This window comes from Emydura macquarii, unplaced genomic scaffold, assembly GCF_026122565.2.
Source record: "Emydura macquarii macquarii isolate MOO-44397 ecotype Brisbane River unplaced genomic scaffold, CSIRO-AGI_Emac_v2 contig_2422, whole genome shotgun sequence".
Classification (NCBI taxonomy): Eukaryota; Metazoa; Chordata; order Testudines; family Chelidae; genus Emydura; species Emydura macquarii.
The window spans coordinates 16,729,422-16,756,764 of record NW_027132559.1 but is presented as its reverse complement, the minus strand read 5'-3'; the positions used below and the strand labels follow the sequence as shown (position 1 = coordinate 16,756,764).

Sequence of the window (27,343 nt, the reverse complement as noted above, 5' to 3'; positions counted from 1 at the left end):
CACACACACACACACACACACACACACACACACACACACACACACACACACACACACACACACACACACACACGAATGAATCAATGACTCCAAGCTGATTCATGAAATTAAACTGTACATTCAATTGTTTTATCGGTGCATCACAGCAAATATCACACCACCTCACCAATGCTTTGAAGTGGCAATTTTAACATTGTTTGTATCTTACCCTCCTATTAAAACAGAGTAAAATCCTTTACTGTTTCCTAGAGATGCTTAAAAAGCCATCTGCTATCTTATTAGTTACCACTCCAAGAAAGTTATAAAACAAGTTTTAAAAGTTACAGAAAATAATAAAAGGAAAATGCAACTTCTGTACAAATTTCCAGTACCATTCATTGACTATTCTGAGCAAGTTTGGTTGCAATGCCACCTGGCGGCTTAGAAAACTAACAGATTCTGTTTGAACTGTGCTTAATGGTTTGGAAAATATACAATGTTCTACAAAGTATTAAACCTGGCAAAATTGTTTAAATTAATCATTTGCATTTTTTATTATACAATTTCTTTCATATTGATTTTTCAGTGTTCTGCATTCTAGTGGAATTTTTAAAATTCACACATATAGCACAAACTAAACTGATATTTTACAATTTGTTTTAAGTCCTGTAAATTGGACTCCTAGATCAGAATGTACACACTCTTCAGGCTTCTTAGAATTAGCCCCCAAAAGTTGAATTTTTCCATCTGAGGAAAAATGAAATGCTGCAGAAGTCTTAAATAAGGGTTACTGAACTGCTTTGTAAAATTACACTATATAATTAATTCCATAGTAAGAACGTTTTTATGGTGTGTTTTGGTGACCTTTTATTACCATCAAGTTCACAATGCTGGTGGGCTGCCTTTTAATCCCTCCGCAGACAAAAGCCCTAAATAAACACAGATCCCTTCCTGGGAAAAAGTCCACTCTGGTTAAATGGTAAGGAAATGAGTAAATCATTAGTAATCTTTAAAGCCAAAGCTATAAACTCAAGTTACCTTAAGTTAAAATGAAAGTGTCCTGCAAAAGTTTCAAAGTTCTGTCACAGATAGAAATCTCCAGCTCTTGACTCCAGACTAGGCGCCAGCTGATAAACAAACAATTTAAGTCAAGAGCTGGAGAATTCCCAGCTTTTTCATTTAATGGCTTTGGCCAAGAGTATTTATTGCCTCCAGTTTTATTCTCACTTAGGTCTAAGAGGAAATTTAAACTCATCATTATCTTAAAGCCCCATATGGACAACAGTCAGCTCACCTGATACAGCTCCTTTTACTCTGCATAAGTTTTAGTCTCTACTAGAAGTGATGTAATAGCGTAAACTAATTAACTGTAGTTTTAGGGTTGACTTTTTAATAGGCTAAATAAATTTTGTTCAATATGGTTTATATTCCCACTTGGAGCAGTAACAAGTCCAAAAAGTTTAACTTTACAATTTCCAGTCCAAACTACTAGTAGCATACATCCTTAAAGGACAAACTGAAACCAAAAAAAAATCCCTCTCTTTGCACAAGACCACCACAATGCTATATGCAACAACTTGGGAATTCTTTGCCTTGGATCAACTTTTCACTTCTGAAAAATCTGCAGAGCTGCGAAAGGCAACATTTTAAACACAATGACTTCAGACATTTCAGAATCTCACTATTTACAAAGAGATAAAAAAAATCAAAATTCTCTATTCAGTACCAGTTGTAGCTTTTAAACAAAGATAAGCAAACTATTAAATTTAAGAGTTAAACATCAGCTAAGCATCTTTGGTAAAAGCTCGGAGAGGCTCCAACCAGGGTGATGAATTCAGGAGAAATGCCAAGATAGAAGTATTTTATCACAGAGAAATTAGAAGAGGGACTCATTCTATGCCCTCATCCCCTCCACACTAAAGAAATCAAAATGGACGTATGCATGTACATCCAAATGCTTGTCAGCTTAAGGTGTTTGTATGAAGTTATACAAAACATTATTCTGACTCCATAATGGTCATTTTGGTCCATCTCCACCTGACAAGACCTATTATTTTTATATTGAATAATTTGATTTAATGCCTTGCTACTAGAAATTTTACAAGTACTACAGACCAATACAGTTTTGCTTAGCAAAGGGAACATTCTGACTTTCATCCCTTAAGGGTTAATATAGCTCACACTTTAAACCAGGAGGTTCTTTTTCCCCATCACCACACACCCCAAATTCTTTCCTAACCTGACTTGGCTGAAAAAGGCAATTAATTGCTCCAGTGTCTGCCAAGACTTTCTTATTCCTTTAAAGTGAGAACAGTGTTTGAAACAGCTGGCTATTCCAAAAACAGGTAACATACCTAAATATGGAAAGAATGAGGGGAAAATTAATTATGATTAACATTTAAAAAAGGATTTGAACTGCATAAACAGGTGTCTTCAAACTATTATATGTCCAGTATACACTAAAAATAATTGGCCTCCTATTTTTGAAATAGCATACTTTAAAAAGAGATAGGAAACAATTATTACAGTGTTGCTGTAGACATTTGTGAAAATAACTTAAAACAAAGTAATCTTTTTAAGTGTTTGGTAATAGTTCTTCATCTCTGTTCTTACCAAACAGGCTAATAATCCGGATAATTAAAGAAATACCACATAGTACTGACAGTTACTATTATAAGACCATCAGCAGAAAGCCTGAGCCAATGCAACCCTTATAGAAACCAGTAATTTCAGGTCAGGTTAAGGTCATTGCAAGGCAGAAATAGAAGCCCATACTGCACTTGTCTGCCAAATATCTGGTTTAGCAATGAACAAACGGCAATTAAATTCTCATTTACATTTTCACAAGCATAGGGAGGCCCAAAATAAATGAGAATTCTATGGAAAACAGAAATTGTATAAAGCTCAACATACCTTCTCATTTTCCAATGTCCATTTACGAAAATAATTTGTTTACTTTGTCAAAGGTATTCAGAAAGATGGTGGTAAGAGATCATTGGATGACACAGGACTGATCAGAAAATATATTACCACTAAGCTTCGTATTAGCTATATCACTACTGCTAACAGACGACATATCTAATTAGATATGTATCTAAATACTTTAAAGGTGACAGTTACCTCTATACGTGGAACACAATTTCACTGTTTTTAGAAATGAATTAAATACATTTATTTTTTATTTTAAAATGTCACTCCTGTCCATTCCACTTTGATTTTACAGATCAAGTGTTCAAAATGAACACTTTCTAGTATCTTATGCACTACTGTGTGCGCATACACAGGATGTACAACCACTAAGAACCAGATACTACACTCAGATGTGTCTGAACACATCTGCCCCAAATTTGGGGGAATTTGTTTTCTAGTTTTTGAGCCTCTAAGACATATATCCTTCATGTTTTCAATCTTTTCTCTAAACCATGAAGGCTAGGAGAATTTTATTTTCATATAAAAGCTGGCGCTTCAAACAAACATCACACCTACTATCACAATAAAATCACAAGAGGCTGCAAGACCAAGATCATTGCATCTGTACAGATGTCATCAACCACTGCCATCAATGGAATTCTCTATGGGCTCAGGGGTTCCTCACCCCAATCTGGATCCAAATGCAAGATCAGAACCTAAAAATCTAATGGCTAGAACTCTTTGTCCAGACTATTTTCATTCTAATTTAGCATCTTATCTTTACCTACAAACAAAATCTATATACAGAGCCTCCAGTGGGTCATTTATGCCCAAATACCAGCAGCCCTGCTAAATTAACTTAAATCTTCAGTCCAATTTCCCTCTCCTAGCCAACTTTTCCTTTCCCCTGCAAAATGTCCAAGTGGTTTGGCAGTCTCAAAAAGGTTTAAAAGCAAGCAATATAATTATAACAGGAGAGATTATAGAGCTCTACCCACCCTGGTGAGCACTTATTCATGTAGTTAGACCCACTGGCTTCACTGGGAATTGCCAAATGTACATCCATGTGAGTAAGCATTGTATAATCTAGTCCCAAGGTTGTAAAGTAACTGAATTACATTAAACTTCACTTCCAGCATTTCAGGAACATGCATAGTACAGTCATGCTGAGAAATGCATATGTTGGAAGGGAAGGTGGGGATCCATCACCGGGTGGATACCCGAATACAAGAAAAACCATGAAACCGTTTACCAAAATGGTGTTAAATAAATAAATAGCTTTTTTGTCCTTATTTTGGTAACCTGCATAAGCATTTGGATTTGGAATAGTTAGAATTCTAGGCTAAACCCACATGGCCACAAAAACACTTGATAGCTTCTCTTGCTATTGCAGTCTAAGTCAAGTACTCACAGACAACTACACACCAGCTAATAAACCAATTTTCTCCTCACCCTCACAAGAATCCTGTACTTTTGGAATCATCACTAGACATCCAGACGATAATGGGAATTTAGGTCACATTATCTTTTATTCCATTAACTCATGTGAAAGATATTCAGGTTGTTAAAGAATCAAGTGATAAGGATTCAAGAAAGCAGTTCTTTACCCAGCTGAGATTTCACTGGAAACGGTAGTTTGACTTCTAGCCTGAATGAGGAAAACAACTGGACAGTATTTCTGTCTCAGTCAGTGATCTGGGAAGTGAGGGACAGTATCTAAAAGGAGTCAGTCATAGTTGTACTGGAAAAAATCATCAATACTAATGATAATGAAGACTACAGTTTATGAAGTCTATATACATACATTGGTTCAAGATCATATTTGCAGAAGTCATTACATAAATAAGTGAAATCTATTACTACCTTCCCAAGAATGGCAAACAAGCAGTCTGAATTTTTCTGTTCAAGTTATATTTCAATGAGGTTTTTAATATTAAATTGAAAGCAACATCTCCCTTTGCTACTAAGATTTAATTCATACCAATACCAAATCCTTTAGGTTTAACTCAAACTTCAACCACAATTTCATCTCAAAATACAAAAGATGAGATTTTCAAAGCAATGCAAGAGATTTAGCTAAACATCTTCCATTAACCCCTGCACTGCTTTGAAAACCCCAATCAGGCTGGTCCTGTGAGGCAAACCACTATGCCTGAATGAGGCTCATTGCAAGATCAAGGCCTTAAGTGTTTATTTAGCTACAGTACTGTGTTAATCAAACCTTGAACATCAGTTCTACAAACTATTCTGTGCATGTGGACCCCTAAACCCTCATAAAATCCACTAACTACCAATTCAAGAAGAAGGTTGATAAGCTGGATAGGGTTCAGAGAAGAACCATGAGACTGATCAAAGAATGTAATGACCCATGATTGGAAAACAGGCCTTTTAGTGAAAAATGCTAAGAAATTCAATCAAACTTAAGGAGTTCAATGTAGCTTAACAAAGAAAATGTTAAGGGGTGACTCGGCTACAGTTTATGAATACCTACATGAGGAACAGAAGCTGTATAATGGGCTCTTCAATCTAGCACACAAAGGTACAATATTATCAACAGTTGGAAGCTGAAGATAGACGGACACAGTCTCAAAACATAAGGCATAACTTTTTAACAGTGAGGATAATTAACCATTGGAACAATTTACTAAGGGCTGGATTTTCTATCACTGGCAATTTTTAAAATAAAAAAATTGGATGGTTTTCTAAAAGGTATGCACTAGTTCAAATAGGAATTAATTCAAGGAAGTCCTATGGCCTATGTTAAACAGGAGGTCAGATTAGATAATCACAATGGCCCCTTCTGTCTTTGAATATATGAACATGTATGGTTGAGAGTCCACACGTGCAGAACAGCTTGCAAAATCAGAGCCTGAGAACCCAATTAACACATCTGTTAATATCATACTTAATTCCCACTGATGTCAATGCGACTTAAGTAGATGCTTAAGTGCTTTGCTGAATTGTGGCCTTCAGTGAGTGCACATGCTATCTGTGTACACTTACATGAGAGGTGGAAGGTACTTTTTTCCTGGTGTAGTTTATTTTGTGTGTACTTTTCTTGGTCTTTAGTGATATTTGGATACCAGTGACAGTGATGTCTTGAATGATTTGAGTGTTAACAAATGTTGCAATTTTATTCTGAGCTTTGTGCTATTTAGTGTTTTTTTAATGTCCCTGGTTCCTAAAGTCATGCAACTTTGAAAATCTCAGGTTTCATTAAAAAAATTCTAGCCCTCATAGTCATGAAGAAAAAGCTTGAAAACACAAATCCTAACATGCTAAAAAGCAAAAGAGAAAGAGTACCCATATGCGTTTTTTTAAATCATGATTTTTTAAGCCAATCTCATGATTTTGGGGGGTCTGACTCATGAGTTTTGGATACTTGGGATTGGCAACATGGTGATGTCTTGGCTGATTTTCAAGGGCACAAATGGGAGATGGGTGCCTTATTGCCCTATGTGCCTTTGAAAATCTCTCCTTTACTGGGTTTTTGATATCACATACACAAAACAGAATAAAATACTCTGTCTGAAAAGAGAAATTAGGTTTCTTTTCATCCTGAAATTCACACGTTATCACCTCTGTTACTTTACACTAGTTTAGGTTCCATGCCAAAGAATACACATTTTAAAAACACAAGGTGGTAAATTTTTTTTTTTATGCAGATGTGGAGTAAAACAAAAACATATCCAGAGAAACACTATATTATTCTTTTTTCAGTTTTGCACTGGGCAGTTTACACTTTTCTTCTAAATGAACCAAGTCATTAACTACCAAAGGATAAAATAAACTATTTTACTATTGTTTTCACGATTATGATTATTATTTGTGGGTCTTGCCATGCATCATGTCAGTGTGTATTATTTATGCATACTATTCTCACAAGAATGCATACGTTGATGTGTAGTAAAATATACTTTGCTCACTTTGCTTAGTACTACAATAGAACAACATGTAAGAATTAAAGGAGTCAAATTTACTCCGTGGGCATGGCATGCTGGAATAGGGGAAATACAATTCATACCAGCCTTGACTCAAAGGGCAAACTGCAGCCAAAAGGCAATTCACAAGCATCCCAGAGGAATGAGCAAACAGTTGGGGAAGGCAGCTTTAAACTGCTCAGGGATTGTGATGAATCAGCAACTCTGACAAATCCCCTAGCCCATCCTCTTCCTGATGAGCTCCACCCATTTTGTGGGCTGCAATGGCCAACCTCAGGCCTCCCAGTGGAGCTGGGCAATATGTGCCTCCAGAAGGACTTCTCACTACTGGGGTCCAGTCTGGTTCTGCTAGTTAAAGCGAAGTGTGCCTTTTGGTGGGGGGGGGGTGACAGAAGATAAAGTGTTAGTAGCAACTTTAAAAAGTGGTTTTAGGCAATTTGATGTAACCAAGGAAGGGTTAAATGCCTACAAAATAAAAACACCATTTTTCTTTCATTATGTAGTTTGACCAAAAAGTCTCTGAAATCAAAATTAAATCCTGTATCCCTTCCACTCCAACACTCCCTTTCCCTCACTTTTCCCACTCTAATAAATAGTGGCCAAACTGATTTAAATGAAATCTGTAAAAGAATTTGTGCTTGGAAAAAAATGACATGTTTGAGCCCGAAGCAAACTAAAACCACCAACTTATAAACCTCTCAAAGAGAAGGTTTATAATGGAAATGCCAACAGACCTTTAACTATAGTGGTGCTGTTAGGTGCCAACATATAAATAATTTTAGTTTTTGTGGTCACCTCACCATAAATTAGATACAGTGCTAGTGGAAACAGTAGGGTTCTGATTCAGTAAACAGTAAAGAGCAAGAGTGCATGTTTGCATTTTAAGACAAGCATAGCATAGATTTGACGTTGGCTCTAAAATGAAGTCTATAAGGGGATGTTGGATTTAAAAAAATTGAGTAAGCAAGCCACGTTCTGAATTCTTGAGAGCCCGTAAAAATAAAAACTCCTTAATAAGCTTTGCTGCCTACTGTTTCAATCTTCCAGGAATCCTTTAAACAAGTTACCAAAATATGCTCCACTCAACTTTTGTATAATTGTCTGTTTAGAAAATTCAATGTGCACAAGCGTGCGCACACAGAGTATAAAGCAGTTATTCATACTGGACACTAGCAATTGCTGAATACAATACATAAGTGACCACATTCTTCAAAAATGGAGCACCTGATGGCTACACAAAGACACATTGGAGTCACTTGCTTCATTACAAGGTAACTCAGTTTACATTGGTTATTGCTACACCATTAATAAATGGCTTAACATTTCTTCGTTTGCCTTACTGGAAGATTGATTCACTTGGAGGACCAGATATACTCATACTGGCACTGGCAAGTGAGAATTACATCTCTCCAAGGCAACCTAGTCTCCTGTGCCCCTGGCAAGATGAGTGGGAGAGGCTACCAGTGGTACCATTAGCACACTCAATTTAAGTTTCCACCTGGAGAGAGTGGGAGCTCTAAGCTACAGCCAGGATTTGAGCAGAGGGTCCCCAAAAGGATGCTCTGATTCAGTGAATGTTCTTAGTTGCCCCATCCATGCCCCCATCCTAGTCAGCACTGCCCCAAAAGAGATAATTAGAACAGCTTTACTCTGCCACTGTATCACCCTCAGAACCCTTTGCTGAGGTGTATCCTGGGCTGAATGTATCCCAAAGAAAATCAAGTGTATGCCCTATTAATCAGAGAAACTCTCTATACTAGAGCCTTACTAACTGATTATTCCACCAAGCTGGTAATATTCACACATTCTCTCAGCAGAGGCTTAAGAGTGCTACAGTGAAGCTATCACTAAGATTTACTACTGTGCCAAGAACTATTCTAAAATAAACACTGAATTACATTTAAACTAAAGACAAGTTTGTGCCTCAGTACAATGCAGCTGCACTGAATAAGACCGCTCCCACACCGTCCACAAAGCTTACTCAAAGAGTATGTTTACACTGCAGCTGGGAGTGTGCTCAGGTGAATGGACAGGCACTAACTCTGCTCTAGGTAATGTGCTAAAAATAGCAAAGTAGCCAGAGAAGCACAGGCAGAAGCTCAGGCTAATTGCCTGAGTATAAACCCACCACACCCCTGGGTGTGTACTGGAGTGGCTACCCTCAACTACACTGCTATTTTTAGTGTGCTTGCTCAAGTGACAGTGTATGCAGGCTGGGAAGCACTCTCTCAGCTGCAGTGTAAACATACTCAAATATGCAAGTGGGGTCAGTGAGTGGGCAGGGGCTACACATCCAATATCAACTCAAGCAAGAAGGCAGGGAGAAGGTGCAGTGATTCCACTGCTTCTTTACATGCCAACCACATGGGAGGAGTGAGAGAAGCAGGAGAAGCTGCACTCCGAAAAAGGGTGGTGACACAATTTACTCCCTCTTCCTAGAAGCAAGGGGACAGCATGGGAGATGTTTTCACCGAGTCTCAATTTTTTCCTGGGGTCTTGAAGCAACACACCACCCTATGTTCAAGAAAGAGTTGAAAGTCTGGATCTATTCCTCAATGAACAGTGTACATTTTAAGATACAAAATCCTCAGCCTTTATTTTGTTGTATTAATTTACCAGCAGTAAGTCTCCCAGTCCACCAGTGCAAGTGAGCAAGATCCTACTGTAATAACTGTGTTTTTTCTTGAATGCCTCATTTGTTAAAGATTCAGAAAGACTGCCTAATTTTTACTAAAAGTTTGGTTCCTTCCAGTAGCTAGAACTCTGCTTAACTTGAGGTGTATGCATATCTTTTAGAAAAGATGCAGTAAGTAGTGTGTCGTTATTAAAGTGACCATAACTGCCAAGAACTACCTTTGTTAGGGAGCACAGACACATTTAGATTTGTAAATGGCTTAACCATTACTAGCTTGATTCTGAATTCTTGTCCCCGTCCCCTCCCTCCCCCATCTAACTTCCACAAAAAACTGGTTTCTACCCAAAATTTCTTATGCATGTTTTCTAGCAGATGAAGGTTTTACAGTGATGGTGGTGCTTTTGTTTTGTTTGTTGTGAGATATCTGAAGTTAATCAGACAAGGTTTTCAGGTTGCAAGTAAGAAAAAATATTTTCCCTCCTTTTGGAAAAGTCTACATTTTTTCCAGCATAGTCCATCTCAAATGCCTTGTTTAGAAACTGCAAATGTATTTCACTCAGTTGTCTCCAAAATCATCACTTGTGTTTCTGACCAATTTTAGTAACACTGGACACCATTGAGTTATTCATCACAAGTCTTTGGAAACCAGCAAATTTATGAATTAACACAGTTAACCCTTCAGATATCCAGATTAATCCAAACTTCAAATTACCTTTCCAGTCCTTCTTGATATGCAGTTCATTTTTTAAAATAAAAATAGGTCATAGGTGCAACCTAGCCAACCATTTACATATCATGCACACTCACAATCCAAAAATATTGACAGAACAAGATAAAGTCAAAAATAGGTTTTTTCCCATATCTGTGGGTCTGCAAACATATTAGTGACTGTGACCAGACATACCTAACAACTGTGTCTTCTCATGAAGCAGAGGAAATATACAGAAACTGAATACAATATGACAGCAAGAATGGAGGTTATCTTTGACAACATACAAATCATCATACTGTGTCGGTTACCCAATAACCAGTGTCTTACTACAAAGTACAGAATCCAGCAAGCGATATCTTTTTAACCAAAAAGAAAAAACTAAACTTCAGATAGCTCATTGGTAAGAATGTTGCAGCTAAGCATCAACAGAAAAAGAAAGAAAAGTTAGCCGACATTCTACTCAGCCTAAAGGGCCATCATCAAATAATTTAGGTCAATATTTTTTAAACTCCTAAAGGGTTTAATAAAATTTTATATAATGTTTTCACACTTTTTTTTTCATTTCAGTGGAGATATTTTTATTTTAACTTTCCCCTGGAGTGCTGAAAAGCCAAACAGAACTACACTGTGCTGAGAAACAGAAACTGAAGCCAAACAAACTAGTTTGAAGGGCATGAGTGCTTTTGAAAATCAGTGTTGGCCTAATCCTGCTCCATTGAAGCCAATGGTAAAATTCCCTTTTATTCTCCTTAGGAGCCGGGTTAAGCCAATACTGGGTGTGCTTTAAAAAATCTCACACTCAATGTCAAAGCTAAGTGAACAACAAGGATTAAATAAGCAATGTAAAGAATGCAAAGTTATTTTTTTTCTCTGCAATTTTAAGAGTTAAGATCTTAGGTCAAACTTCTAATGTAACACACCATTTTGTTTTCATTTCCGTTTTACATTGTACATTGGCATGGAGAAATCTTAATTACCACAATAATCCTCTTTTAACCCAGAAATGGAGTTAAATTAATCTTCCTTATTCTCTGCCTTACAGTGGACTCTATGCTTCCTCTCTACCACCAAATGTTACTGGTCAGACTGTGCGAACCTTCGCATACTTCTTAGCTCCAGAGCAGTACAGAGCTATGCAGTTTCATTTGATTATGCGCTTTCATTTAATGCAAAGTAGTGGTCCTTCTATCTGAGTGGAAGAGAAACAAATTTAATCAAGTTAATCCATAGCTTCCGTGTAGTTTCAGGTAATCAAAGATCAGTGTTTCAAGCAGAATGACCCCAGCTGCTGAATCAATGAAAAACTGACATGATTAATGTAGGTACTCTACAAACTGCACTACTTTCACAATTTATTTTTCTTCTTTTTTTTTTTTTCTTTTTAAATGAAGAACTATTGCTTCTGTTATAACATTTTCCATTTTTATCGGCCCAGCTTGAAAAGATAAAAGTAAAAACAAAAAGGTACCCTCCATTATGGGACTAGTCTCAGTAAACAAACCAGCTACTTGCACAGTTGCTCAGAATCAAATGTGTGTTCAAATATATAAATCCCTTCCTTGCCCAACCACCTTCATAGTTTTAAGAAATAAATTAAAAGAATCCAAATGCTAACATCAATTCTGATGGGACCCAACAACAGGTTTGGTTTCAGACCTATTGATCTTGACTAAATCCATTTAAAACACCAAGAAGTGACATTTTCAGAAAAGCCCCTCTTCTGCAAGGTGTTCTGTATTGGTGGACCCCTACACCTTCAAAGAACTCCCATCAATTTTATTTATTTGTTTTTTAAAATAGGATAAGACTTCAGTTGGGCTGCACACAGTTACAGGAGTCCACACCCCTGCAGAGCAGCTTACAGGATTGTGGTATTTAGGAAGCAAGGTATTGACATCAATGAGACTACTCATGTACGTAAAATCAGACATATGCTTAAGTACCTTGCTGAACCAGGGTCAAAAGTTTGAAAATGCAATTTTAGACGTTCAACTAGCCAATCTGCATAAACAAGTGGTTATATACATGAAAGTACACCTGCAGATTTAAAGTCTGTTTTGAGTCACCTCTGAAAACATCTAATAGGATGTTCTCAAACAGTTACAGCAACTGCTTTTAGTTGAGAAAAAGATTCTGACTACATTATGTATGCTTGATGAAACAGAAAATTCCAGAATACTTTTCTTTAAACTAAAGGCTTCATTAAAAAAAATCCCCATAACATTTAAAAATAAAAAAGAACGAACAGTTATATATAGCTTCATAGCAGCCTTTTGCATTCCAGAAGCACCAACCTCCACCACCTGAATCCCCTTAAAGTTAAAGCACTTTAAAAGGCCAATCATCAAAATAAATTACAAATAAATAAGGTTCCTTATTCCCTTGGGATTATGATAGACTAGAGTTTGAATTTCTCTAGCCCCTTTCTCACCTTTTGTATCCCAAAGCACTTCACTAAGGGGTGATTTAGACACCAGCAGTGAAGCGACTGTAGGCAAGTAGAGCAGCCATTAGAAAGTCAGTAACAGCTCACCTATAGCCATGAATATCAGAACCAGTTTTACTGAAAAAAAGAAATGAATGTTGGCCATAATTCCAGGGTTATCGCCTGCTCTTTCCAAAGAGTGCCAAAGGGATCTTTAACTTCCATCTGGACTGTTTTCCTTTAACTGGTTTTGAACACCATGTGTGAGAACACAATAGAATTGTAGAAACTAGAGGTGGAAAAGACCTATTAGATCATGTAACCCATCCCATTAAGTATTTTTCCCTACAGAATAGTTTCTAGTGCTTTGCCTAGTCTAGTTTTAAGCATATCAAGAGATCTGGCTTCTAACTCCCACCCCTCCTTGGAAAAGCATTCCATAATCTATTAAGAATATTGTTAGGAAGTTTTTCCTGGTATATTCAGCCTATTTTATTATTATTATTATTTCCAGCCCGTTACGGCTAGTTCTATCCCACTGGACCATCTAAATAATCCCCTTCTCTCCGTATCATTTACACCTTCAAACGTATGAAGTTAGATACTTTCCTCTGCACATCTGTCATTGCTTGGCCAAAATACACAAAGTTAGTATTATAGCCACACTATATGTTGTGTTTGAATAAATCAATCCCTCCATCTCCTTGGTCGCTGCAGGACCACTTCTCTCCCCCCTCCACTCTTGCTCTGTTTTAAAATACATTGATGCAAACTTTGTTTACCCATTCTCAGTCTCCTAATACCTCTTCAGTTCTCCATAGTATTTAAAAACAAAACAAAGTCAGGTGACTAAACTTGTTATCCAAATTCTTTTGCAGCATATTGTCCAACCCTGTTGATATATATACTGCAAGTTTGTATATTTTCATATGTTCAAAACTTGCATTTTATCAGCGGCTAGATTTCCAAGATGTTCAATACTTTCTAGCTGTCCAGATTGCACCTCCTTACTTCCAACTTCTTACTAAAGATTCTAAAAATAAAATTATCAGTAATTCAGCAACTTTTAAAAATAATTTATAACCCTCAATTTTAGTGGCCCAACTTTCAGTCTAATATTTCTTCCTCCTTCATGCCTGCCTGCTGCTCCACTCCCAATTCAGCTGTAAATCTCTTTTATATTCCCACCTATCTCTTTGACTATCAATAGCTCATTATTGAATAGCTCAATTATTCTGTACACCACATTTTGCATGCCATCTTTAATATAAACAGTCACATAAAATGATTTATACTGTAGTCCAAACAACAAAAAACAGCAGTGAAAAAAACCCACCATTGCATGTAGACTATATTAAAGAATTCAACTACACAACAAACAGGAAGAGAGAAAAACAAGCAGCACGTTCAAGGAAGAAAACAATGGACAAGAAATTGAAAGTGGAGAGCAGACAAAGGAGACAGAGATGGGAAAGCTCTTCCTGATGTGAGGGACTGCACAGATTATGTTGTTGCCTGCTGTACAGGGGGCAAGGTTTGTAAAGTGGACTGGAGCATGTCCATGGGGAGTTATAAAACAAGGCATAAGTCCAGAAATATCAGTAGTGCAAGAAGTGGGAGTGAGGAGAGGAGCATCTTTTTCCACTTATGATAGGCTTGCCAATGAGTAAATGGCTGGAGATCATGACTGAAAAAAATAAAATAGTTGTTCTTCTGGGTATTGTTCCAAAGATCCCAATAATTAGTTTCTACTCCAAACAGAAACACACACATGCATGCGCACACACACAAAACCTATGAAGAGGGAACTGAAGTGCCTCCCCTCTCCATATGCTAGAACAAAGATATTGTGTGTCTCACAACAGAGATGATAAATCCGAAAAATTATGGAGTTAAAGGATCTCTCTGTACAACCACATGCAGACCGGGGGATCAGAAATATGGCATAGATACTCTTTTTTTTTTTTTTTTTTAAAGGTAGGTTTTTAGAAAACAAAAATCCTCACATCTCTGGAAGTCTGTCTAATGCAACAAAAAATTGAACCAGGACTGTTTTATCAAAAACATATTGCTGAAACTTTCACATTGCACCCACACAGTTCTCTTTTAATTTGCACATAGTTTTGTTCTGCTTCGAGTCCTTTTAAAGTATACACTAATGGCCTGTGTGCTTGTATTAAGCATGTGCCCAAGCCATTTTGAAGGCATCAGCTTGCACAACTATTACACTGGTCATATCAAAATACCGAGGAACAGTTGCTTGGGGGTAGTGCTAACTTCACTGCAACAAAGGCTCTTTTGCTATTGCATACACTGATACAACACTTAATTTTTAGCAGTTACCACAATGGTGTGATTAGCTTTGTTTCACCTGGGATAAATACATACTGGATCTTTACTACAGTTGACATTATGGCTTGTATGTTTCCATCACCTGACATGGGATTTGACCATGCCAATTTGCTGATTCGGATGCCATCCACTGTAAATATTTGGCAAAAGCATTATGAAGTCAAAAAATTCAGATTTCAGGTGCTGCAGTAACATCACCTTAAATTGTTTAATGGTTAGTAGAAACTATTGGAAAAGAGGCAAAGAAAAGGGAAATCCATGACATCAGGTTTGGGAGGGTTGTGGAAAAAGGAACTCCGCCCTTCTGTGATCATTTTCAGCATGGGGATACACAATGAGCTGTTCCAATATATGGGTGGTTTGCCCCACCTCCTTAATCACCAAGTCAGCATGAGAATTGTTCTATACTTTACAGCCCTTTTTAGTCAGCATCAGACCACCATCTTCCACAGATTCTCACAAGAGTACATAAAAATGTCATGGCTGCAATATGTGGTGAAGGAAAACCCATTAAAATCTCATAGTCAGACTGATAATACTTCAGACATCCCTGGAGACGGTCTTGCCTACAGCTCCAGGAAGTTAAAAACCAAACAAGCCATGGATTTTGTTTTTATACACTGTACCTCCTTTGCGAGATTGCAATACCAAGTATTTTGAGTAGAAGAGCTGATGTATATCCTCTCCTGTTTTGTTTTTGTTTTTACTAGTCTTTAAAACAATTATATTCTTGTATGTCAAAAGTGAAATAAAAAGGTTCACAACATGAAAGAGTATGTTGATTATGAAATATAAGAAATTATTTTTACATGAACATACCAGCTGTAGTTTTAGACACATACAGCATGCAAACATACTAAATTCAAGATATAAAAGAAGCATTACTCTGAGCTGCAAGCCTAAAATGTTCTTTGAATAGTAAAATCAGAATCCTGTAACTTCATAAAAAAACTATTTTGCTTTTGTTTTATTGTTTTTGATATACATTTTCCTTTATATACAGCACAGTGGGAGAAGAGTTTATCTATGGTTTAGGGTAGCATAATAGCCATTTAGAGTTAACTCTTATTACAAATGAGGCTGTATCTTGCCTCCACTGAAGTCGATGGGGGTCAGGATTTTGTCCATGTAAGGACTAGATTTTGACACCCTGACTCATGATGAGATATTCTACTCAGCACAAAGCCTCACTGATTTCAAAGGAAGTTAATTTTAAATATGCTATATATATAAGCTTCGTGTGATAATTGTATTTTATAGAAGGCTGTTGTAAAGTTGCCAAGCCAAAAATCTTTGCTGAGCCAAAATTGCCCAACCAAAAAGGGATCCATTTATTATTAGTCTAATTACAATAGACATTTATTGGTTTTCATTGTATCCTCATTTGGCATGGAACATTTATATTCATAAAGAGCAAACAGTAGAACTCATCTCCTGTCTTTATGCACATCAATAAAGTGCTGGCAGCGATCGGAAAAACTCTCACACAGACCTGCCAACGATCCTAATCCCCAATGTAAAGTGATTGCCATCTCTAGACAGTATTAACAGTTAAATCTGCATACAACAGTGGGGATGAGAACACAACACTCTAGCAGTATAGTGTATTAACTCCCAATTAAAAACTCCTGAATTTAGGTTATAAGTGTATAACAGTGATACTCAGATTGAGGCTCACACCCAGTGAATCATTTTTTAAATGCGTCTCCTGTGGCTCTTTGCAGCATGTGATATTAAAATACTGTGGGATTTAATCAGGATGCTTTTACTATGTTATTAACCAATTGCAGTTGATAAAGTAATAATGCCTGGTCATTATATATAATATATATTATTCTCACAGCAAAATATATATTTATCTGTAACTATAGATATAGTAAATGAAATATTACACACACACACACACACACACACACACACACACACACACACACACACACACACACACACGAAACAATGAATTTACACTACTGTGGCTCTTTTGGGTAACGGTGATTGCTAATTTGGCTCCTGAACCATAGGTCTGAATATTACTGGTGTAGAACATGCTAGTTTCACACCAGCCAAGAAAGTGTGTCACTAATACATGGAATTCTAGGTCTGTCCTGAAATAAGCATTGTAAGAGTAAAAATGCAAATAATTTGTTGAATTAATGCTGCAAACTGGAGGTCACATGTATTCATTTCACTTGGAACCACCAACCTCATATACTGGAGGCCAGCACTTTCTCCATGAGGTCTGCGGCACAAATGAGTTCCAAAAGATTATTTGGAATGTAAACGTATGCTTTCACAATACAGACAAATATTAACTTCTATTAGGAAACAGCATAACGCTGGGCACAAGTGGAATCATTTGTCAACAACACCCTGGAAATATACAGGTACAACAATGATTGCTCATGTCTCTTGCCTTCCATCCCCCACCCTCACAACTGCATTTTAGAACAATACAACAAGGCCTGTAGATTTCTAAAGCTGATTACTGTACTTCTGTTGGTCATTAGACCAAATATTAAATAAAGCAATCAAGATATACAATAAATCCTCCGAAAAATCCTTTCATGTCTTACTGTTTAATGTTATGTTTTATTGCTTAATGCTTTAACTTTTTAATTCTTCTAATGCAGCACTTAACACAGAACATGCCCTTCAATTGTCCATTTTCATTTGGTTTAGTGCCAAGTTATATCCTGTACAGTTAGTGTTCTTATCTTTATCTACTGGAAAAAGCTAAACACTGATTTCCCTTCCCCAACAAATGCTAAAACGTTCATGATATTTTATATGTTACAGGCATTACAAACTAGAGTAGAAGAATTTTTATTCAGAAGAGTCAACTATATTTGTTATTGCTGTAACCAAATCTCCATTTTATATTAGAATCATAGAGACATAGGACTTGCAAGGTCATCTAGTCCACTCCCCTGCACTTATGGCAGGACCAAGCATTACCTAGACCATCCCTGACAGGTGTCTAACCTGCTCTTAAAAATCTCCAGGATATAGAGATTCCACAACCTCTCTAGGCAATTTATTCCAGTGCTTAACTGCCCTGACAATTAGGAAGCTTTTCCTAACCTCCAATCTAAACTCCCCTTGCTGCAATTTAAAGCCATTGCTTCTTGTCCTATCCTCAGAGGTTAAAAAGGACAAATTTTTCACCCTCCTTCTTGTAACAACCATTTATGTATTTGTAAGCTGTTATGTCCCCCCTCAGTCTTCTTCTCTCCAGACTAAACAAACCCAATTTTTTCAATCTTCCCTTATAGGTCATGTTTTCTAAATCATTTTCGTTGCTCTTCTCTGGACTTTCTCCAATTTGCCCAGCTCTTTCCTCAAATGTGGCACCCAGAACTGGATACAATACTCCAGTTGAGGCCTAATAAGCAGAGTAGAACGGAAGAATTTTACTTCTCAGATCTTGCTTACAACACACACGCTAATATATTCCAGAATGATGTTTGCCGCCCCCGCCCTGCCTTTTTTTTTTTTTTTTTTTTTTTTTTCCTTTGGCAAGTGTTACACTGTTGACTCATATTTAGCTCATGATCTGCTATGACCCCCAGATCCCTTTCTGCAGTACTCCTTCCTAGACAGTCATTTCCCAAAGAGTACTTTGCATTTGTCCTTGTTGAATTTCACCCTGTTTACTTCAGACCATTTCTCCAGTTTGTCCAAATCATTCTGAAATTTAATCCTATCCTCCAAAGCACTTGCAACCCCTCCCAGCTTGGTACTGTCCACAAATTTTATAAGTGTACTCTCTATGCCATTAACATTCCCAAGCAACAAAAAAGCAGCCAATATAATAGTTTGAATGGAATATTTTAAAATAAATGACCTCAACAAGTTCTGGGTAAAAAGAGAGTAGGGAACACTTTCAGAAGGTAACCTATCTGCACCCTCAGCAAGTTTGCAGATACCAAGCTGGGAGTGGTAGATACCTTGGAGGGCAGGGATAGGATACAGAGTGACCTAGACAAATTGGAGGATTGGGCCAAAAGAAATCTGATGAGGTTCAACAAGAACAAGTGCAGAGTCCTGCACTTAGCATGGAAGAATCCCATGAACTGCTACTGGGGACCGCCTGGGTAGGCAGCAGTTCTGCAGAAAAGGACCTGGGGGCAACAGTGGACAAGAAGCTGGATATGAGTCAACAGTGTGCCTTTATTGCCAAGAAGGCTAACAGCATATTGGGCTGTATTAGTAGAAGCATTGCCAGCAGATCGAGGGAAGTGATTATTCCCCTCTATTCAGCACTGGTGAGGCCACCGTTTGTCCAGTTTTGGGCCCCCAACTACAGGAAGGATATGGACAAATTGGAAAGAGTCCAATGGAGAGCAATGAAAACGAATAGGGGGCTGGAGCACATCACTTATGAGGAGAGGCTGAGTGAACTAAGCTTGTTTAGTCTGCAGAAGAGAAGAGTGAGAGGGGATTTGATAGAAGTCTTCAACAACCTGAAGGGGGAGCTCCAGGGAGGATGGAGCTAGGCTGTTCTCAGTGGTGGCAGAGGACAGAATAAGGAGCAATGGTCTCAAGTTGCAGTAGGGGAGGTCTAGGTTGGATATTAGGAAAAACTTTTTCACAAAGAGGGTGGTGAAACACTGGAATGGGTTACCTAAGAAGGTGGTGGAACTTCCATCCTTAGGGGTTTTTAAGGCCCAGCTTGACAAAGCCCCGGCTGGGATGATGGAGCTGTGGTTGGTCCTGCTTTGAGCAGGAGGTTGGACTAGATGACCTCCTGGGTTCCCTTCCAACCCTAATATTCTATGATTCTGCCCTAGCAGGCAAACAATTTGTGAAATTATACTTGGAGTGAGGTAACAAAGGGAACCTCATAAATCAATGAGGCCAAATGCATAAATATAACATACTATGTTTAGAAAAAGATTATGAAAAAAAGACAGAAAAAGTATGTAGTAGAGGGGAATGTCTATTCCCATGCTGACAATCTAATTTTACAAACTGGAAATAGATATTTTGGCTGTGGAGTAAGAACCCTTTCTTCCATATCCTGTCAGCTGATATCTCCTCAGTTTTTCTACCATCTGTTCACAAAAACAGAAAAATATCAGCCCCCCCAAACTCCAACTGCATGGCCAAATTCAGCCTCAATTACAACTTGAAGAGAATGAAGCTGCAGAGAATAGAAGCAGAATTTGGCCTTGCAGAACCTTTATCATGGTGATGATGCGCAAACTAGAAGAACACAGTTTGAACTTCAGCTTCTAGGGCCAGTTTGCAGGACTTCTCACTTGGAGGAGAGGCGAGGGAGAGAAGGGGAAGAAGAAACATCTTTTTACTTGTTAACTAAGAAAATTTTATCTGAAGTCAGTAAAAGATAACAAATATGAAACCACACAATGCCATTTACAGAGTTATTTTTAGAACAGAACTGCAATTAAACTCTGGACAGCCAAGAATGAGTATCCTAAATAGTTCAACAAAACTGTCTGGTATTTTTTGTTTTAAATTTCAAGACTTTATTATCTTTATTATCTTCCAGATTGTAAAAAATTTAGACAAGAATTAGGCTTTAATAACAGTCAGTTAAAAAAAATCATGTTAACATGTAATTTGACCCAAGGAAATGGAAAAGATTTGCATGTTTTAAAAAGTGTCTCCTTAAGTGTGTAATATTAAGGTTGCAGTATCAGTTTCCAACTTCAAGAGTACACAATTATTACATATACACATGCCAATCATTTCCAAATCAAATACGCGAGAAAGTTTGCTACATCATACTATTAGCCCTTATGGGATACATTTAGTATGTTCTACGTAGACACTGAAAACATTTTTAAAATCATTTATAAAAACTGTCCTGATTTTTTTTTTAAAAAATCTTTTGACTGAAGCCCTATCCTTTAAGCTAACATTTCCTAACAGGAAGATTTTTTTTTTTTAGGGGAGGGGCGGATGAAAACAGTTTGCTTACTAGTAGTGCTGTCCTAGTGAACTTGGGGCAAAAAAAAGGACCATTGTGCTGAGAGAAAGCTCAGTGAGTCCAGATTCAGTCTACTACCCTGGCACCAAAGTGTGCATCTAAGACTTAAGTAAAGTCACAAGCAGCTTCTAGCAGGTCATCAGCCTTCCCTCCTTGCTCCTGCAGGAGACTCTAATGCAGCTGGCTGTGGAAAATCTGAAATGTACCAGGCTGCAAGATCAAGCAGAAGCCTACACGCCCAAGTTACCTTTCCTCTGCTGCTGCAACACCCCTGTCAGACAAGAGAGCACAAGGAATACGCCCTCAGGTCTTAGAGGGTCAAACTTCACACCTTAAGGCAAGAAGAGTGTGTGCACCTGTGCAGGCAGCCCAAAAGCATTAAAAAAAATTAATAAAACAAAGCAAGAAAAGTATATCTATATAAGTGGACAAATAAAGGAGGAGGGAAAGAGAAAATATTAACAAAAAGAGGTAGCAACTGTGCTAGGAAATGGCACAAAAGGTTGCTTATAGCAATAGAAAAAAGGAAAGAAAAAGTATGCACCAATAAATAAAAATCTTGTACAACATATGTGATTATACATTTAGCAAAACTTACCACCAGAAACAGGGGCATCCATGAAAACAGCTCCCATTTTTTCAGCTGCTTTAGCTAGTTCTTTTGAAATTGCTGGGTCAATAGTACTGGAGTCTATTAACAATGAACCTTTCTTCACTTTCCTGAAAAAAACAAAAAACAAAAAACAAAAAACGTTAGTAAATAAAATATTTGTAGCTAAGTAGAAACTGCACATGACATTTCTGACTGCTATCACCTGCTAGTAAAGACAGTGCACTCAATGCAAGAAAATGGCCACTGATCCTTTTCAGATCACAATCTTAAAATCCTAGTAAGTGAGATCTGCTAAGGTATCAGCATATAGCTGTGCCTCTTGAACTTCATTATACAGGGTATTTTGGTTGCTTGCTTTTGTTTGTTTGTATTGATAATCCAAAACCAGTCACTTAAAATGGACTACTAATATACCACAAAACCCTTATGAACCTGAACAGAAAAAGAATGTTCTGCCTAAACCCTACTATAAGGGATTAAGACAACTTGCATTGTTTAGATACAAATTCTATCAAACAAGATTATATATAGTTCTATATGTGGCATACTTAAAATATGTTTATGCAATGAATGGTAGAGTTCTGTATACAAGTATATAGATTTAACTCACCTCAAACTTAAAAAAAGAGGTCCATACATAATGGATCTTTCTTTCCATAAGGCATTTCCTTCATACCAAAATATCTTATCAGAATTACCTATTCATTTCAATGTAGCAACCTTCTTTTATTTACCACCAGAACTTGCTCTAAATAAAAACTATAATTCCAAATTGTAAATCCAGCAGATTGAAATGGGTAAGAGAAATGTGAAGCGATATGGAAGCAACATGGGAAAAAGTTGCGTTTTTTCTCCTATTGGTGTCTGGTAAATGTATGTAGCATGGAAAAGATCATTTTTCATATTGCACCTTTGAAATTTACTCTAAGTAAAATGAAGATATCACATACAAAATATGCCTTCAATTGGCACTTGTCCATATATGGGTCAAAAATCAAATTCAGACTGCGTTTCTTTGCCTTCCTCCTCCCCATCCCACCTGCAATTCTTGTCCAAACAACCCATAACACTCACATCACACAGCACATTTTTTCCAATAAAAAAAGGTAATAATTTAAAGTTACATACTAGGCAATAAAAACCCATTCTACTATATGTTGTATCCAATTCCTAGTTATAGTACAGTGCGAACACAGAAATAAAATTCAATGTATCAATGTGTTTATATTGTTGCATGTACACTTAAAGAAGGTCATACTGTTTAACATAAATGAATTCAATTTTGCTCTTGGATATACATATACAGACACTTTGGACTTTAGCCCATACTACAGCTCCAGGCTCAAACATTACCCAACATATGAAGCTCTTGTCCTATTTCACAGAAGAAACAGACTGGAGAGATTACTTTGGATGCAACCTAACAAAAGCCAATTCTGAAGACATCACTATGTTACCTTCCTCCAGGTTCAGAACCAGCCCTCAAACAGGGGACTGATGGAAGTCTATGCCATCACATATAATACAGAGCAGTGGTTCCCAACCTTTTTGACTCAAGGGCCACAGATCATTTTTACAACCCTGAAGGGCCACCAGTCTCCGCCAGCAACTCCCTCTTCCCTCCCCACTACTGCAGCCAGATGGAAGCTGTTCAGCGAGGAGGCTAACTCCCTCCTCACTGATCTCCCATCCTCCTGGCTGCAGCAGGGAAACCATACCCATCCTGTAGCTCCATGCACTCCACCTGGGTTCCTAGGCAGTGGCTCCCTTCTGAAGCCAGGGGGACGGAAGATCAGTGCTTCCCTCCCTCTGGCTCCAGCAGGGACCCCAGCACCTAGAAACCCAGGCAGAGCACTTTGCTCTCTGCTGGAGATGGAGGAGGGGAGTGCTGATCTCCCCTTCCTCTGGCTCAACAGGGACCCCAGCACCTATAGACCCTGGTGGAGCGCTTTGCCGTGCTCCCTGCTATAGCCAGGGGGAGGGGAGCGCTGATCTCCCATCCCCTTGGCTGCAGCAAGGAGCCTGCACTGGTTCTGTAGCCCCGCGGCAACATGCTCCGCCTGGGTCCTTAGGCAGTGGCTTCCTTTTGCAGCCAGTGGAAGGGGAGCCGTGGTTCACTTTTAAAGACCCTGCAGACCACTTTTGGCCCAGAGGTTGGGAACCACTAATATAGAGTTACCCTAATCTCTTCTGGTAAATGGAAACTTCTGCAGTATGACTCAGATCATTCTTAAACTCTTGAGCTCAATGCTTTCTTTTTTGGCAAGAGTTAAGAATCCTTTAAAATGGTCAAAGTCCAACCTATTATCAAAAAATGACCACTCAACACATAATCTGTCAGTTTTGCCAGTATCAAATTTTCCTTTACTGAGTAAGGGAATTGAGAAGGCAGATGGGGATGGTGCAGGATGAGTCATAAAAGCACAGCTCAGTGTCAGATATCTCCAATGTTATTTTAGTTTGGCTTCCTCCGTCTGTATTGTGTCTTAAATTATTAACAAAGTCATAAAGACATCTGAGTTAACTTCTCTTCTGTTTTCCATTCTGGTGCTTTGGACCGCAACAGTTATTTCACAGCTTATTTCATGGTCAGGAACCCAGCTTTTCTTTAAAAAACAAAATGGCTGAAGGGCAGGGGAGAGAGAGAATTCATTGAATTTCTATGGCACCAGAGTTACAGAACTCAGTCCTGTGCCTGTGAGTCCCGCTGACCCATCCCAAACGTGTAGGAAATATCCCATTGATCATACTCGGAAAGAAAAGTGCATACACAAGTGAAGTGAATGGAAACCTTTATTTAAAAGGATACATGGAACCGCACCATTAATAGGAACTACAAATGACCAAAAGAGAAAGCAATGTGAGCAATATGCAAACATTACTGTCTGTAGACCTATCTCCTTGCCTTTCCACTTCCCTTTGCTCTCAGGAGGGGGAAAACAGCTGCAGAATATTGTGCAAGGGGACAAATGGGGAAAACTCCTGGGTGGAGTTTGGGGACTGAACACAGGCTGGGATACAGCCACTGGCTCAGGCTCATCTTTCCACTCCTGCATGCTCTGGGGGATTCAGGTGCCGGCAGAAGTTGTTGCATCAGACGACCAGCATGCTCTTCCCCACCACCAGGAGAGGGGGGTGGGTTGGAACCATCACCTCAGCAGCAGCCTGCTCAACAACTGGAGGAAGAGTGGGAGGAGGAGGTGGTGCCTCTTCCAGGAGAGAAGCAGGCAGGCCCTGAAAGCGTTCTGCCACCAGCTGTTCTAGCGGCTGCGTGAGTGCACAATCCCGTTCTTGCTGGGCATGCTCCTGTTCACTATGGTGTGACTCCAGATCCAGGAACTGGCTCATCAATGCCTCATTCTGCCCAAGGGCCCAATCCTCCCTTGCCCTACGGAACTCAAACTACTCCCAACTGCAGGATTCTTCTCTGTCTGCCTCTGCTGTTTCTGAGGCTCTGCTCCTGTCCTCCCAGCAGAGTGGGCTCTCTGTCAGCACCAGAATGTCCTGCTAAGTCAAAGACAAGGGCAGCATTATATTTTATTTCTCCTTTGAAAAAACCTAACACCCCCCCACCCCCCATAACGTAACTGTGCTGCCAAGGGCCACAATACTGAACCTTTTCAGCACATCAGAAATGCAACTCTTACAGTCTCCTTCCTGCTCAGACAGCTTTCGTGGCCTATGAGGAAGGAGCTGAGAGTAGTAATGATAAGATACCTGCAGTGCTGTTATTAAAATGTTGTGACGTTTACAGTGCATGAAGGGGCTGGTTGGGATGGGGTTTAGCTCCTTTCAAAAGGGCACATTACCAGTTATCTCTTCGTTCTTTATAGGCTGGACCTCATTTGGAGAGCATATAGCACTTTTCAAGGTTCTGAAATGAAAAAGAAAGCTGTCCTTCCAGTCTGTGGAGCAGCTCCAGCCACCTATACCAGAGATATTTCTGCTAATAGTCACCTCTCTATATATTGGTGAGTGGTGGAGTTTGGTGAATGATGAAGGTGGAGCAAGCACATTTGCCCTGAAGAGACAGTTTTAATTTCAGCTGCATCAAAAATTTGTTGAATTAGGTTTACAGGCCGAGGAGGCAATTTGAGAGGCAATTGACTGTATTCCAAGCTAGCAGACAGTTCTCAGATATAAAAGGAACAGAGAATCACAAAGAACATGCACCCACCTCTTAGCCATCCCTACAGCACCAGAAAGTCCAGCCTGTGTGTCCAGCAAACAGCACAGAAAGGGGCAGAGAGTCACATCGCCAAGTGTATTTTCTTCCCTGAACGTTCCAATTAACACTGCAAGCCTCTCACCTCCCCACTGCTCAAGGACATAGCATTGTGTTTGTGCAACTGCTGGTGCAGATCCTTCAACCACCTCCACTTCACCCGGCTTCTGCAGAGTGAATCAGCACAGGGAAAGGCCGGACACCAGAGTAATAAACATCTGAAATGATCATAAGGAGAACGGACCGCTGTAACACTCCTCGGACAACCAAAGGGTTCCCTTTCTGTTTCCAAACATAACAAGGCCTGCACCCCACCCACCAACCACCTCCACCCCCATTCCCCTTCCGCATAGGCCCTTCGTAAAGGGAAGGAAAGACTAGAGTGCGGGGTGGGTCTTTGAACAACCATAAGTGTCATAAAACTATTCTTTTACCCACCCAAACCCTTTCCACCCCCTCTCTCCCTTTCCCCCCAGTCCACACAGCCCAGGGACTAATCACTGTTCACAGTGCTGGCAGAGAAATGCAGAGACACAGGGGCGCTGGGACCGCTCATTAATAATCTTTTGTTATGACTTCTGCTAAATGTATTACAGTGATCCATAGGATTTCACTGAAATAATTGATTTACAGCTGTGTCCTGCTCAGGGACCATGTCGAGATGGAGTGGGGGTGGGGCAGCTTCAGGCATGTATCACCAGAGCAAGAGGGTATATTTCTGGGGCGCATGGGGTGTATTGTAACTTACCAGCCTTGGGTTCTGGTTCCTGCATGGCTCTGGGTCCTCCTCTGGTTCTTCATGGGAGACCTTCCTCAACCAAGGCTGCTGGGTAAAGATGCAGAATCACATGCTCCTCTTCCTCTGAGTCTCTTGGGGCTTCCTTAGCAGTCCCCATTGCTTCCTTGCTCTGCCCCTCATCAGTCCTGTCACATGACGAGGCCAGCGAGTTTGAGAAAGTGGTGGTGAGGCACTTCAGGGTCCATACTTGCAGCCCTGGAGAGCAGCCAGTCCAGTTCATCGTAGGACGGGCATGTGTGAGGTTCCCTCCTGGAACGATTGTTTGAGTCCATCACCCTCTGGTACAGCAGCCTCAGGTGCTTCACGAAATCCCAGCACTGGGATGGAGTTCGGTGAATGCTTGCCTCCTCCAGTAGAGGTGCATATTCCTGCCACTTCTGTTGAAGTCATGGAGGACAGTGTACTCTGACCGCACATTGATCAGCACACTGGTGTGCTCCAGAGACCAGGCAGCAGCTCTTGGAACATGATCCACAATCGTCTGTGCTGATTGATAGAGTTCACCAGAAAACTGTTCTGAAGTGCTCAGCGCAGGCTGCTACTACTGCTAGCAATGGGGGTTAAGGGTCAGGTAGCAAAGGATTAAATGCTTTGTGGGAATGACCTTGGAGGACTACTGATACTCGTGACCAGGTACCCCTTGCTCCTGTCCATACTGCATTGTAGAACAGGTATGGAGCCATGCCACAGCGGAGGCGTGTACATACCCACATCCCTCATGCGTGCTAGCTTTCTTGCTGTGCATGCCTTCCGGAACATGCTTCAAGGCTTCAAATGTGGAAAACAGGGGGATTATGGC

The 27,343-nt window shown here is 39.3% G+C and overlaps 1 protein-coding gene across 1 annotated transcript in view; it reads right to left on the bottom strand.

Moving 5' to 3' along the window:
- The window catches only part of HIBADH (3-hydroxyisobutyrate dehydrogenase), a 129,412-nt gene that overhangs the window by 73,465 nt on the left and 28,604 nt on the right, over positions 1-27,343 (bottom strand). Inside the window, exon 4 of the mRNA XM_067561643.1 lies at positions 21,506-21,627. Coding sequence (XP_067417744.1) covers positions 21,506-21,627 — 122 coding nt within the window. The remainder of the gene's footprint in view (positions 1-21,505; positions 21,628-27,343) is intronic.